Source organism: Pyrus communis, chromosome 14 (genome assembly GCF_963583255.1).
Source record: "Pyrus communis chromosome 14, drPyrComm1.1, whole genome shotgun sequence".
In the NCBI taxonomy this organism is placed as follows: domain Eukaryota; kingdom Viridiplantae; phylum Streptophyta; class Magnoliopsida; order Rosales; family Rosaceae; genus Pyrus; species Pyrus communis.
The window spans coordinates 8,023,377-8,038,672 of NC_084816.1; the positions used below are offsets into that span (position 1 = coordinate 8,023,377).

Here is a 15,296-nt window from a genome sequence, read left to right on the forward strand (position 1 = left end):
TTGATTAAAAAAATCAATACTCCAGATTATTATCAAACTTTGTACTGAGTTTTTCTTTGTCACCATTCCTTCTGTATATATGAATATATAAAAGATCATGCAATTAATTTAGACAAGTAAGATTGGTAGTCGGTTTTTCAAGGGTGAAGCTATAAATAAGGTTGGGCAGTGTGAACATAGTACAATAGTTGGTTTGTTTATTAATCTTCTCGATTCCACATGGTTATATCTTGAATATATATATATATATATATATATATATATATATATATATATATATATATCAAGTTTTAGAGATGGCTAGTTTTGTTTTGACAAAGAACACCATGAAAAGGATCCATGACATGAATGGTGGCCAGATAAAACTAGTTGGACGGCTTAATTTGAAGTTCCAAAGGGATAATGTAGTAGGCGTTTGATAATACATGAAAAGCTTCTACTGAGTCTTAATTCTCTCACTGGCTTACAAAGAAAACCTCGCCAATGTTGGAGACACATTGGCAGTGAAGCTCATTGAACAAGAAGGTTATACTTCCCTAATCAAGTTGGTTAAAATGGGAGGTGGGAGGTATGCCTTGGGTTCTGAGGGTGAATGGGAAACTGTTGTTTCCAGGAATCACCTTGAGGCTGACGTTCCAATTGACTTGTGGTCATTTGTGGATGGCGAGTTCACTCGTTGTTTCGTTATAAATTATGTATGTGATTAATTAAACCACAATAATTTTCTATTGAACAATTGATCAACATTGTTTGTTGGTTCTTCTATAATTAGTATTGTTCTTCTTTTTAATTAAATGTAACTTTTGTTGTCTTGTTAATCAATCTATACCTTTATTTTGAAGTGCATTATTAAACTCGTTACGGTAATGTGTTTAAACGAACATATTAAATTTTTTTTGGGTTAATTTCACTTACATTTGATGAGGTTTATTGTGATTTCACAAAATTCTCTTCAATTTGAGAAATTATATTAACATTCATTGACTAGAATAAGTCTAATTACTCATTAGCATGAAAGGAATAAACTTATGGACTACAGAAAAAATTCTAAACACATAGTCGTTTAAAATTAATTCATTAAATGTATATCGCGTCTAGTTACTTGAAATACGTAGAATCTATGTTTTTTTGGATTTTGTATCAAATTTAGCATAGTTCTCCATATTCATATCATTTCATTCAAATTCTTATAAATTTTTTATTCAAAAAAAATGTGGGGGATTCGAATACAAACTTAGGCTGCCAATATAAACACTCTTAATCACTTAAGTTACAACCTCTTACCCTTCCAAAAGGAGCCTTAAATGATTTAAATTTTCAACGTTTTACGAATGAAGGAAAATGCACCATGCACGTGTGTGGGAATTGGGAACAAAGTGGAGTTAGAAAAATATTTAATTATTCAACTGTTTAATTTGTAGCTTAACATATATATACATTCTTGAAATTAAAACAATTTGTCATGGATATATATGCCATAATATGAAATGATCTCTTAATATAATAAGAGAAAATTGGTAAACTATGGTTTGATTGACATGGATGCCAATGATGTATTACATTTGTATTTAGTTCGATAATTAGTTAGTGGCTCGTTTACAGTTACATAAACCAGTAGACTCACCCAACTTCTATCCATGGGTGGAGCATATTCGTTGGTACAATTACACCATGAGGGCATTACTGCAGTCATAGTAGTAGAGTAATCTGGTCGAGAGGTTCTTCAGTTCAACTCTCAATGAAAGCACCAATTGTTGGAATCAAATTCGTGCACCGCTATGAGTGGTGGAGATGTTTGATTTGGTTTATGTGTAAAAGAAAACACAACCGTGAATAAGCCTAAGACAGGGGAGGGTGTGCCAGTTAAAGGATCTCAGATGATCAAGTTAGTAAGCAAAATTATGACTCAAGCAATGGGCAATAAAGTAAGTGTGCAACGTTTACGTTACCAAAGAAGAACCTAGAAAGGTCCATAAGGATATCTATGAAGTAGATATTACATCCTTTTAGGAGTATGATTACTTGCAGCGCACACCAACTCTTAAATTGTAAGGGCTCCAAATCATGTTGAATCCATACTAGATTAGGTTCCTGAAACTTGTGGAACAAGAATGGTCTATCTCAACAAAGTTGACGAACTTCGCTCATTGATTCTAGAGCAAATGATGGTGGCACCACTAATCCGTTTAGTCAGCCTCACAATGGAGACTGTTGAGTCCATGACCAGACCTCTGAGGTAGGCATACTCCTATCCGTCTTACTTTGGCCTTGAAAAATCATGGTCCCACAATACCAATGTAAGGTAATTCACATTGCAGGCTTTCTTTGTTTATTTTTCAATGTGTTTTGTTACTTTTGTAAGCTTTCAAAGTTTTATAATAACTAATGTATCTGGATTGTGTATATTGGCCAATTGAATTCAAGTATCGCCTCTCTTACTCTTAATCCACAACCACACAACAAGTTTGAAGGCAATCTCAAGCTTCTAGTTCACAAGGTTCAATGACCTCTCTTCCAGTGGTTTCACTTTCACAAGGCCTATGAATTGTTTTCTTTTTTTTTTTTTGGTTGAATGAAGAGCTGGTTTAGGATTGCCTAATTTTTTTTCAAAATATAGGTCCAAAACAACAGAAAGTAGAAGATAATTCTATAAAAATAAAAAATAAAAAATAATAAAATTTGTCATTAGAAACAAGTGAACGATACCAATTAATGAAACTTTCATATTGACAATCCTACTCTCATCCTTTTTTGCTAAAAACACTTTTAACGCTAAAATTTATCAAAGAGAAATTTTATTTGAACCCATATAACCTCTTTCTATACCTAACTTAAATTTTAAATATGAATTGTCTTTTTTTATTTATTTTTTTATTTTTTATTTTTTATCCTATTGCATAATTACTATCAAATACAATGTGAAAATAACAACAAAACTAAAATTCATAAATAAACTCATACTCAATAATTAAACCCCACCATCACACAATATTTATCCTACATTCATTTGCTAAAACCCTGAAAGCTCCCATATAGAAAAAGAAGTTTTTTTTATCGATGGATGGTGCTTTTGAAGTTTTGAACCCTCCAACTCAGGTATGAATCGATTTATGCAATTTTTTTTAGTTTGATTTTTTATTTTATTTTATTTTATTTTTAAGTTTGGAATATGGGTTTTTGAGTTTCCCTGGGTTTTTGGGTTTTGCAACTACACACCATGTTACCATTACAATTAGGAACTTGTACCCATCTCTCCTTCAAAGGTAGAGTTTGCAAGTAAACACGTTCCTCTATCCCAATCAGCTTAATTTTCATTCGTCATTAGTCCTCTTGTTAATAGACTTCTCTCCTTAATTTGTAAGCAACATTAAATTTGTAGAACCTCTTCAAAAGTCGTCATTTTTTTTTTCTTTTGAGAAAAAGTGAGTTACAATGGTAAAAGTCATGCACAAAAAAAAAGTTTGGAACGTCCTCGATAGTTACAAATCTATGCCATCAGTCAGTCAGAATAGCATTTTAGTAAGTAATCCGACAAAATCAAAGTCCTCGTGAGTTTCAATTCACGATAATCAAAGTTGAGAAGATGAGTTTTTGGGATTTTATTTATTAAACAGGTGTAAAGATAACTTTACATTTTGAATTGGATTTGTGATGGTAGTTTAGTTAGTAAATTTGAGTTGAAAGAGATATTAGTTTTTTAATTAAAAATAATACAGATATGGAGAGTAAATTAAACATAAAAAGAAGTTATACAGGTTCAAATAAAACTTCACTTTATAAAATATTTATCTGTTTCCTCACAACTGTTTATCCTCTTAAAGAAACAGTCAACTCCAAACTAGCCCCAAATCTTATCCATCATTGCCGTAAAACAGACTTAGTGAGTTTTACAAGTTACAAGTTGGAATCCACCCTATCCTTCTGTCCTCACTGCTCCGCTATATATATAGCACAGACTTCAACTCTCTCTCTCTCTCTCCCCCTCCCCCCCTTCTTCTCATCTCCTTCTTTATCCCTGCCGGATTCCGGCAACATGCCGACGGAAAAAAATTCCGGTAAAATTCGCAGGCGACCTTGCGATTGAGATCCGAAATCGATTATTCTCACTTTCTTGGTACGCAAACATTTCGTTTATTTTCGTCTTGATTCCTTGAAGTTGTTGTTTTTCTCGGCTCCTTTGGGCGAGATCCGATTAACTACCGATCCGGATCGTAATTTTTCAATCGGCATCGGATTCGGATTGGACCTTAGCTCTCTGAATAGTGTTATTGTTTTTGTTTGCTTGCTGTTGCTGTTGTGTGTGTATTATTATTATTATTTTATTTTTTTTTTGTAAAATTTGTGTCTTTGGTATTGAATTTGTGCTTGATTTTGTGGAATATGCAGATTTTTGTGATTGGATTGATGGAAATCATTCGAGAAAAGGTTCTTGGAATTCTTGATCGTTTGGTTTGCCATGTTTATTTGTATTGTGAATCCGATGGGGGATGGCTATGAGATTGTTCGAATTTCGTTTTCGATATAGAAATTGGTAATGGAGTTTGCCATGGAATTTTGACTATTCTTTAATGGAGGGGAAGGAGTAGGTCAATGGAAATCGATTGCCTGCAAAGATCGGAATTGTTTTTTCGGGTATCGGGTTGATAGATTTGGGATTTGTGTAATTGGGATTTTTTTTTGGAACCTGTGTGAAGAATGTTTTTTGTTTGGGAGTTTTAGTTGGGATATACTGAAGTTTTGTTAACATGAGAAACATGCCTTCCCAGTTGGCTAATTATACGAAGGAAGAAAAGGAAGAGAGAGTAAATGTTATTTCGAATGTGAATTTGAAGGGGACAACGAATGATGGTCGTCGAAGGTATGGATCAAGTGACTCGCTTGTCCCCGGTCTTGTTGACGATGTAGCTTTGAATTGCCTCGCTTGGGCTTCTAGATGGGATTATGCTTCTCTGTCGTGTATTAATACAAGGTTTAATAAGTTAATTAAAAGTGGGTATTTGTATGGGTTGAGAGAGCAGTTGGGAATTCTGGAGCATTGGGTGTATCTGGTGTGTGATTTAGGAGGGTGGGAGGCATTTGATCCAATGGGAAACAAATGGATGACATTGCCTAAGATGCCTTGTGATGAGTGTTTCAATCATGCGGATAAGGAGTCTTTGGCCATGGGAAGTCAGTTGTTGGTTTTTGGTCGTGAACTGTTGGATTTTGCGATTTGGAAGTACAGTGCAATACATCGTAGCTGGATAAAATGTCAGGGAATGAACCAGCCCCGCTGTTTGTTCGGGTCTGGTAGCCTTGGTTCAATTGCTATTGTTGCGGGTGGGAGTGATAGAAATGGAAATGTTTTGAAATCAGCGGAGATATATGATTCTGTATCGGGTAGGTGGGAAATGCTACCCAACATGCACACTCCACGTAGATTGTGCACTGGTTTTTTTTGGGACGGCAAGTTTTACGTTATGGGTGGGATGTCAAGTCCTACTGACTCGCTTACTTGTGGGGAGGAATATGATCTCGATATGAGGAAATGGAGGAAAATTGAGGGTATGTATCCATCTGTCAATAGGGCTGCACAGGCTCCTCCACTTTGTGCGGTTGTTGATAACCAATTGTATGCAGTTGAGTATTTAACCAACATGGTGAAGAAGTATGACAAGGGGAAGAACACCTGGGATGTTTTAGGAAGACTTCCAGTGAGGGCTGACTCTTCAAACGGCTGGGGCCTGGCCTTCAAGGCTTGTGGAAAGGAGCTTCTCGTTGTGGGCGGGCAAAGAGGTCCTGAAGGTGAAGGTATTGTTCTGAACTCATGGTCTCCAAAGTCAGGGGTCAAGAATGGCACCTTGGATTGGAAAGTTATCGGTGTGAAAGAGCATGTTGGGGTGTTTGTGTACAACTGTGCAGTTATGGGTTGTTGAAGATTCTTTTTAGATTTAACACAAAAGAAGGTACTGGTTTCTGCAATCTGACATGGCCCTTCCCTGTGCAGTTATGGGTAGTTCCTTGTGCATCCATCTGATTGACTAGAATTAATTGTTGCCGAGATAGCATTTCCCTGGCAAAGAAGTTGGTTCTCTTAAGATGCCTGCATCTGGAGGTGTTTTATTCTTCCATGATCCTGCATAAGATTTGCTCCAAAAAGAGCGAAGTAGGGACACATGGGTAGGATGCTCCTCCATATTTATTTTTCAAGTTGTGTTTCTCTTCTACAGTCAGTTATATGTTTTAATAAATTGAAAGCGTAATTGTTTAATGATTTGTTTTTATAAATTTGATGCTTGATAGTGTTCTGTTCGTCACAATTTATAGTTTTCTGGAGCAAGATAATGAATTCTTATCTATCAGCTTCTTGATTAGCCATACTGTTCTGTGCTTCAGAAGTGCGTCAATGCATATTCCCTTGCTAGCAGATATCTGGCCTACAATTATTCTAGAAGCCTAAAACCTCATATACATCGTGTCCATGAACCTGAAGTTGTCAGCCATTTCGTTTCTTATGATCTTGGTGGTGTTACTAGATTTTACAGTGTATTACTGGTACGTGAGTGTTCTGCTTTCTTGAAGCTTGATGGTGAATCTAGTTTGAGGTATTCTACATTGTGATCAAGATGTGTTTTCTTCTAGGTACTGAGATGTGATTCTTGCATTTCCGGCATATTTCTTTGGTGATACTTTCCTGGTTTAACATCTCTCTTTAGCCTGGACCAACATCTTCTTTTCCATGTTCATCTGGTTTTTCAATATTCAGTGTTGCACATAATTCAACATCTATGTTTCCGGGTAAATAAAAAACCATTGGCTAACTTTCCTTCTGCTGTTTTACGTATTTTTTGTTACATTGTCTCGATTTATCCATTCTGGATCGCTACTTTGACATCTGTTGTTTTCTTCATGCAAAAATGGTTGTGGTGCATCGTTGCATTTGACCGATATCTATGATCATTTTGTGTCATGAAATTGCACTTTCTGCCACCAAAATATAGTATACTAACACGCGAGCATTTGGTCTAGCGGCACCTGTTTTTGCTTTGTTAGAGGAGGCCGCGAGTTCAAATCTCATGACTCGAGTTTATGCTAGAAAACTCATTGAGTGAGGCTGTCAAATGCCTATATAATGTAGGAAAAATTTGAAAATTATCAAAATTTATCGAAGTCGTCGTTCACACAAAAGTACTCCTCGCCACAAATTGAAGCCGTCGTCGAGATTCTTGTCGGGCGAAGAGTACAGAACGTCAGTATTAAGTTGTTTCTTGCCTCCCAACTCTGCTGGCATAAGAGAAGGCATTTTCGAAGTCTGAAATTCCATAAGTATTTCATTAACGTAAAGTTGACTTAGCCAATGAACAATTTTTGAAAGGAAGGGATTAGGTAATGAGTATTGGATCCATGCATGATGAGCAAAATGAACAATTTTTGAAAATATGTTGGAAAGTTTCTCTTTAAATTTGTAGAAAGGACATGAGGGGTCTGTGTTAGGATAAAATTCACCCAAATTGCTTCTTGTTTTAAGCATGCTCTTAAGAAACGGTTGAAACGTTGAAGTGCATTACTAAAAATCATGCAAATCTAATATTATATGACCGTTGGATCAAATAATAGTCATTTTAGTGTTTCTTTGCATAATTGCATTCAGCCATTTTCTTTATTATATATGAATGTGCTAATAATTTTAAATTTGTATAATTTTTTTTTTTTTTTTACAGAAATAATCTATGAATGACAAAATTAATAAACAGTTCAGATTTTTTAAGAGTTGTGGACTTATAAACTGTGTGTAAAGAGAGGAAGTCATCCGATCTTAACCCAAAATGTGGAATCCCTCACTGTTAGAGAACTAATATATAGAGATATAAATCGTATTCCAGAATAAATCATAAAAAATCCATAACGGAATATTGTGGAAAGGGGGGAAGGGAGCCTATACTTGGAACCGGATCCCCTCCGGATATAAATATATTGAACTTGCTGAGTAAGGGATCTGATTGTTGAAATTTGATCTAACAGTTACAATTATTATAATTTTTAAGAGCTTATTATTTATAGTCGTTGGATCAAATTTTAATGATCCGGATCCCTTGCTCAACAAGCTCAATTTTTTTAATCCAGAGAGGATCCGGTTTCACTATATTTAATATTTTTAACTTTATTGTTGTAAATTTAACACGTAGTAATTAATAATAGTCTACAAAAAGTTGGCACACGGTATAAGTGTAAAAGATTTGATCTCATACTTCCGCAGCTTCAATTGTTATCGCTGCATCTGTCACCGCACTACCTCAGCAGCTGGGACCAACAAAATTAAAAAACAAACAAAATAGTTTAGAATTGATCCAAATGTGAGGACGTGGCGATAGAAGCGAGAAAAGGAGAGATTTTTGACATCACAAGATGTGGTAGATCACGTGTTTTTATATAAATAATAAATTATATGTGTTAAAAAATTAATAATTTAAAAATTAAAATTTTCGATTATTTACATAAAAATACGTGAAATACCATCTTATTCCCGCATCAACTAAAAATTTCCCGAAAAGAAGAAGTAGAAAGTTAAGTTAAGGCTTGTCTTTCCTTCCCAACTCCAAAGGTGGTCGTGGCGGACGTAGGACGTTGTCGTTGGTTGGGTCGGTGGACAGACAGACGCCCCAATATCCCATTTCCAGATTCATTCATTCAAAAATCTCAACCTCTCTCTCCTATATCTCTCTCTCTAGAATGCAAACAAGACATCCCAAGCCAAGGTGCGTTTTCTCTGTTTTTTCAATATCATTTATCATGTTACTTGTTGGGTTTTCATCATAATTTAATCTTCTCAATTTGTTTTGTGAATTTTTATTTATAAATGATTGATGGAAATGATTTGCTGATCTAACTTTTAACAAATTCCAATACTTTCATTGGGCTTCTTCTTCAGGTTTCTCATCTGCCAAACAGAAGATTCAGATTTGATGGTATTTTCTGCGTGTTTGTAATCGTTTAATAAATAAGTGGAAACTGAAATTCCCGAGTATAGAGACAATGGGTAATTTTGGAAGCAACACCTCCGGGGGTCGCCGGAGGCACCGCCCGCAACCCCAAATGTCTGGGGGCACTCATGTTTTTGCTGCTTCCACACCACCTCATCCGTCTCAATATCCAAACCGACCAGACTCCAATCCGCCGCAATATACAAATGGATCAAACCCCAATCCGCCCCAGTTCTTCCAATACCCCAGATTCTACCTGCCGCCGCCTGTGCCGGTACCGTATCCGCAGCCTTTTCACGGCAGCGGAGTCTATATGGGCCCCACTCCCGCCAATTGGGTTCACGGGCAGTTCCCTTTCGGTGCTGCTCCCCCTCCCCATCTCCCTCAGGGTGCTCCCTTTGTGGAACATCAGAAGACGGTCACCGTTAAGAATGCCGTGAATATCAAGAAAGACTCTTTGCGGGTTGAGCCGGATGAGGAGAATCCCGGGAGGTTCCTTGTTGCTTTCACGTTCGATGCTGCTGCGCCCGGAAGGTAAATTGCTCGTGTTTCATGGATGCATGTTTTATGAGAGTATTTTTGTATGTTTTGATCATTGGAGTAGTGATGTTTGACTAATGACTACGGCTTTTTGAAAAATGTAGTTCTTTGATGATGACATTAGATTAGTTGAATTTGTTTCGAGCTGATTATTTGGTTTATTGGTGATACTTGGTGGTCATGTTAGGCAATATTTATATGCCTTGATCAAGTCAACTGTTTGAAAGCATAGCATAGTCTTGTAGACCAAGGAGGAAAGCGTATAGCCTAGCTCGAGCTGTCTGTCAAGCTTATTACATGGTTAATATTGTCGAATTATAGAGGTTAAGGGCCTAAGGTAGATGAACTGCTAAATGAAGTTATGAGGCGTCTGCCCCTGCTGTAAAATGATTGACAAATCTGTCGGCGTTATTTGTGACATGGCGATTATGGGAGTCTAATATTTCTCGATTAGAGTTTAAACAAAACCTCTTTTCGTAATTGTCTAAAATTTCTTATTCAGTTGTTAAACACCTTCATACGATGTTCTTAGACAACATAATGTGTATGTGCAGCTAGAAAGGGTCTTCTCGTTCTTCTCAACCTTTTTTTTTTTTTTTTTTTTTTTTTTTTTTTTTTTTTTAGCGGTAGTGACGTTTCTTCTATTAAGTGTTCCTTTTTACTTAATTATTTATCCCCTGTTTTGTGCCACAGCATTACAGTTCTTTTTTTCGCTAAAGAAGATGTAGACTGTAAACTGTTAGCAACAAAGGAAAGCTTGCTTAAATCAGTTACAGTGCCTTTTGAGAAAGGACTTGGTCAAAAGTTTAGACAACCTTCCGGAACTGGGATTGACTTCTCAGTGTTTGAGGACATAGGGTTAAGTAAAGAGGGTGACATAGAAGTCTATCCTCTTGTGGTGAAGGCTGAATGCTGTCCCTTGAATGAAAGTGAGCGGGAATCGGTTGGAAATTCAGCTAGGAATTCTCAGATCACCCAGGCGGTGTTTGAAAAGAAGGAGAATGGGGAATACAAAGTGCGGGTGATGAAGCAGATACTATGGGTGAATGGTATGAGGTACGAGCTACAGGAGATCTATGGTATTGGGAATTCGCTTGAAAGTGATCAAAGTGGAAATGATGCTGGCAAAGAATGTATAATTTGCTTGTCAGAGCCTCGAGATACAACTGTCCTCCCATGCCGGCACATGGTATGTAAAGATTCTCTTCTTTCCCTCGTCTTCTATCTTTAGTTTGAATGAACAGATCTTTATGTGATGTCCTTTTTTATTTTGCTTACGAGAGAAATTGAATCTACGTTCTATCCTTATAAACCTCCACACAATTCCACTTGAACTAGGTTGTTTGGGGGAGAGAGACATCCCTAACTGTCATAACTTTTCTGGCTGAAAAAGTGCGTCATCCGCTTCCACCCCTGTCCCCTCCTACAGACTTCCATTTAGCCTCAGAAGTTAAGAACATATTGTTTCCCTCTTGGATGTATAAAGGAGTGTCGCAAATGGGCCAGAATCCACTTTGTATCACTCCCTATGTTTACGGTCTTTTGGTTGATGTTACATCTTGGGAGTTCTGCTCTGGTGTTGTAATTTGAGCATGCCCAAGTTTTATCTTCTTTTCTTCTGGCTAATATTTTGTCTTTTGACTGCAGTGCATGTGCAGTGGTTGTGCTAAGGTTTTGAGGTTCCAGACAAATAGATGCCCCGTCTGTAGGCAACCAGTTGATCGTCTCTTGGAAATCAAGGTGAACAATGGAGCTGATAGTTCAGGGTAGGATGCTATCAACACTGGTAAAATCTATAAAATCCAAAAGAAAACGGAAGAAGAAAAAGGAAAAACACGACCCGACTTTCTCACCTTAGTATTTAGTAACGACGGTATCGTGTCTTAACACAACGCGCTTTATTTACTTTTAACCTGTCTTGATCGTTGTCATGCTTTTCCTAATGACGCCACTGTGGATGCTTTTCCTAATGACGCCATTGACGATGCGAGATAGTCGTTACTTAACGTTATTTTTTCCTTGTATTTTAGTGCGATAGAGGGTGAGCACTATCGCACTAAAATACTCCTAATATTAAGTCCTTTTCCAACCTCTAAACAACTCTTATTTTTTCTTCAATTTGTGTAAATACTATTTTCTTTAGATAGTATTAAAGATTCAATTTGAAGGGTAAGCTCTCTAATACAGATTTTTCAGAACTATCAAATTCGACGTCCACCCCTATTAGAATACACGAAATGAGGTTTTTTTTTAGTCAAAATGGTCCTGGAGATTTGCACAATTCATCATTTTAGTTCTTGAGATTTGAAATCGATAGAAGAAGTCTTTGGGTTTGTTCACCGTTAAATCATTTTAGTTCTGTGAAATTCTTCGTTAAATAAGGACCAAAATGACAAAAAACACTTTCAGTTAATGAAAAACAAAGTATAAAAATCATCATTCATCCATTGTATAACATGTGACAATAGATGATGATTTTCACACTCATTTTCTCCTTACACACTCCTTATAGAAAGTCATTTTGATACATCGAAATCATTATACTCTCAAGTTGAGTTATTTTAAGCAACAACTCGTTTATTTGGACTCTAAAAATTACCAAGCACAATTGACACAGACTTTGAAGCTTACAATCAAAACTAAAAGCATAGGTCATGCGAGTATAGCTTGCATGAACTCTGCATCTTCTGCCATAGCTCGTAGAGTCTCTGAACAAAGACAAGCTTCAAAATCAATACTTCCTTCTTCAGCCCCAGGATACACCGTTAAGCTCCCAACCTTTCTTTCTTGAATTCCGCTTCGCACAGCAACCGGCCTTCCCCACCCAAAATCATTACCATACACATTGAACCGGGGCGAGCTTCCTGTGCGCAAATCAAGAGTTTCTGGATCCATTTGTAAATTTGGAAGAAATGTAGGAGCTTTTACCCAATCCTCCATGTACTTCCTCACTTCTTCAGCTTTCAGCGAACCAATTTTTTCGTTTATTCGGAAGGCTGCCCACCCTAGTCCATGTTGTACTAGCTCCCCTGCTGTGCACGTCACAAGAACGCCTAGAACCGCATTCCCGAGGTACTCTTTTGGCAACGGTGGCTCCATTCTTTGCCGCAATCCCACTGCAATCAGGTAGCGAACTTCTTGATCTGGGTTCAGATTTCTGGCACGCGTTACCGCTCGCCAAAGATGAGCCATGAGTGCTTGAAGGGATGAGATCGTGTTATTGTCCGTGGTGCCCATCTCAACGTTAGCCTTGGACTTGAGCTCTGCCACCTTCTCTTTAGGAAAATGAAATACTACCCTTTGTGAAGAATTCAAAGACGACGATCCATGTCCAATTACAGACTTCTTGGTCATGATTTCTTGAACGTAGGAGAAGGGTAGCTGAATTGGAAGATCAATCAAGCCGTCATGAAATTGACGAGCGAAAACAGGACGAGGTTGAGAAATTTTACCAGAAGGTTCAACACGAGAAATTTCAGACCACGTATTGAAGAAATGCCAGAAAGAGGTACCATCAACGACCATATGATTTATACTGCAACCAATAAAGATTCCGTCAACAAGCTCAGTGACTTGTACCGCAAGCAATGGTTTCGTAACACCCTCGTAGTTCCAAGCCTCCATCATAGAAAAGAGGTGGTTGACAATGTCATCTGCAAGATAAACAGATTCAAGGATATCCACCACTTTGACACCATCGGCAGCTGCATGGACAAACTCAGCTCCATCGCCATTACAGTCGATGAAGAAAGAACCAGTGTTATCGTCACCATTTTTAGTCAGGGCGAGCCGACCAGCGAGCGGGTAGAAAATATTCAAGGTCCGGGCAAGAGTGGATTTTAGGTGGTCTATCAAGCTGTTGCTCTCTTCCGTCTCTGCTGATTTCTTGAAGAGAAGCCCCTTATGAGTGTAATCAATTTGGATCAAGCGCAGATCCCACGGAGCTAACTCGATTCTGTGATTTAATTCATCATTGTCGTCATTCGTTGGTCGGATGGTGCTGGTGGAGATGTGCCGAATCGGAGTCATTTCAATTGATTGCAGCTCACAACGTTGAAAGGTGATGGTTATAGAATGTGGTGAAATAGTACGGTGGATTTGTTTACGATGGAAGATAGAACAACGAGATAAGCATGGAGGATTTTATAATCCTAACATACAAGAAAGATATGTAATTTGTAAACTAAAGGGGTCGTAGTCATTGTGTATTGAGAGGATTTAAAATTTATTTTTTTTTTAATAAGTAACAGATTTTAAAGGATTGTAGAATTTTTACAACTTTCAAAGAATTCTTAGGGATTTTGATTAAAGATTTGAAAGAATTTTTATGGACTTTGATTAAAGATTTGAATGGATTTTGAAAACACCATAGAAAACTTTCATTTAACCATAAAGACAAATAATTTCAAAAATATCAAGGTTGCCCTTGAAAACATTCAAACAACAATTGAATGCAAAAGATAATAAAGTATGGGCATGGACTCCAGGAGACAAGGCATGTAGGAAGTCCACATGCATTAGTTCACATGTCTTTCAAAACAAAAGCAAAAGAAGGCAAATAATTCGGTCCACTTTCAGAAATAGTAACACCAACAATTTTAAAAAACAGTGCAAAGTTACTATTTAAAAAAGTTGTAAATAGTTGTTTTCTTTTTGAATACTTGTTTTGTTGTATAGGAAATTGATTTGTATATAAGGGAGTCTTTCCTCCAATGCAGAGACACCTCAATACACACTACTCCAATACACCTCAAGCATAGAGCATCTGAAACATTCCTATCATTTGTAAACACTTCTTTGTAAACATTTTACATATCAATAAAAGTTCAAGTGTACATATTCAAGCAATCTCCAAGTCTTAAGAAAGCTTTCTTTCTTTCTTTCTTGCTTTAGTGTGTTTAATTAGACTTCTAGTCCAAAACAGGGAAATATTACTGTTATATTATTAATCTACTAAATTGATGATCATACTTTGTTCAAGCACTTTGTTATAGTTGAATGATTGCCATACAAATAACTGGACATTAACCAAGGTACCTCTAAGTTCTTCGTACATCTGAGTTCAGCCTTTAAGGCCTTATACCTACATTGTGAGTGGTTGTCATGATGAAACATGTCGAGTTCCATGTGCAAGGTTTTATGTCTAGTTGTTATAATGGTCATTCGACTATTTAACCGGGCCTTTGCTTTATGAATTTGGTATCAGAGCCAAGTTTAGCATTTTAATAGTATAGTTATAATAGTAAAGTACCTTGAGGTATGAAGTCATTAACACAACTGATATCACATATTTGTTTAATTGTATATGAACAATTCAATTAAGGTTCTAGGGTTCATTCTTTCTTTATTATGATTGTCCGTTAGGCGTCTGGTTGTAACGAAGTACTTTTAATCATCAACTTAACCATGGTGTCTAGTCTAAGTCAGTAATAAAAAATCCATAAAGTACAAGAAGAACGAAGGAAACCAAAAAGTGACTTAGCATGGCGTCTGCATCAACAACAATTCGTTCATCCAAGAGAGCTATCTCAAGGCTAATCATATGGTGTCTACTATAACCTTGTCTCATACATCTAAAAATTCATATTAAAGGTAGCTAATCAATAGCATAAACATAAAGAATGATTTAAGCACAATAAATGAAACTAGAAACCTTTGAATTGATAAAAGAATAAATTTAACTAATACATAGAGTCATCATGAAGGCTACATCAAATCCATAATAAAGAATTTAGTTAATCATAGCCATCAAATTACAGCAAGACATAATCATGACAATCATAAGTACAAAGGCTG

The 15,296-nt window shown here is 36.7% G+C and overlaps 3 protein-coding genes across 5 annotated transcripts; 2 read left to right on the forward strand and 1 right to left on the reverse strand.

Annotated features, from left to right (window-relative positions):
• Window positions 1–3,956: 3,956 nt before the first annotated feature.
• On the forward strand, window positions 3,957–6,805 carry LOC137715109 (F-box/kelch-repeat protein At5g60570-like). Of its 3 annotated transcripts, XR_011065518.1 has the most exons (4): window positions 3,957–4,114; window positions 4,387–6,159; window positions 6,376–6,534; window positions 6,622–6,805. XR_011065518.1 is itself a non-coding variant. In XM_068454334.1 (2 exons), exon 2 carries the CDS (start codon window positions 4,746–4,748, stop codon window positions 5,913–5,915), a length of 1,170 nt encoding a protein of 389 aa, XP_068310435.1. In that variant the 5' UTR covers window positions 3,957–4,114; window positions 4,387–4,745; the 3' UTR covers window positions 5,916–6,299. The 3 variants fall into 3 exon arrangements, 1 of the variants encoding a protein (XP_068310435.1); XR_011065517.1 differs by having other exon boundaries at window positions 6,376–6,805; XM_068454334.1 differs by lacking the exons at window positions 6,376–6,534; window positions 6,622–6,805 and having other exon boundaries at window positions 4,387–6,299.
• A 1,789-nt stretch (window positions 6,806–8,594) lies between these two features.
• Window positions 8,595–11,595, forward strand: LOC137716097 (probable E3 ubiquitin-protein ligase LUL2). Its single transcript, XM_068455492.1, has 4 exons — window positions 8,595–8,735; window positions 8,909–9,494; window positions 10,194–10,689; window positions 11,148–11,595. The coding sequence occupies exons 2-4, from the start codon at window positions 9,013–9,015 to the stop codon at window positions 11,268–11,270; spliced, it is 1,101 nt and encodes a 366-aa protein (XP_068311593.1). The 5' UTR covers window positions 8,595–8,735; window positions 8,909–9,012; the 3' UTR covers window positions 11,271–11,595.
• A 557-nt stretch (window positions 11,596–12,152) lies between these two features.
• Window positions 12,153–13,529, reverse strand: LOC137714314 (uncharacterized acetyltransferase At3g50280-like). Its single transcript, XM_068453554.1, has one exon. It carries the CDS (start codon window positions 13,527–13,529, stop codon window positions 12,153–12,155), a length of 1,377 nt encoding a protein of 458 aa, XP_068309655.1.
• Between the last annotated feature and the right edge of the window lie 1,767 nt (window positions 13,530–15,296).

Bases quoted from the DNA above. Each gene is read 5' to 3' on its own strand.
- LOC137716097 (XM_068455492.1), top strand. From the start codon at position 9,013: ATGGGTAATTTTGGAAGCAACACCTCCGGGGGTCGCCGGAGGCACCGC. The intron at 9,495-10,193 runs GTAAATTGCTCG...TTTGTGCCACAG, and splicing joins GATGCTGCTGCGCCCGGAAG to CATTACAGTTCTTTTTTTCG. The intron at 10,690-11,147 runs GTATGTAAAGAT...TTTTGACTGCAG, and splicing joins TCCTCCCATGCCGGCACATG to TGCATGTGCAGTGGTTGTGC.
- LOC137715109 (XM_068454334.1), top strand. From the start codon at position 4,746: ATGAGAAACATGCCTTCCCAGTTGGCTAATTATACGAAGGAAGAAAAG.
- LOC137714314 (XM_068453554.1), bottom strand. From the start codon at position 13,529: ATGACTCCGATTCGGCACATCTCCACCAGCACCATCCGACCAACGAAT.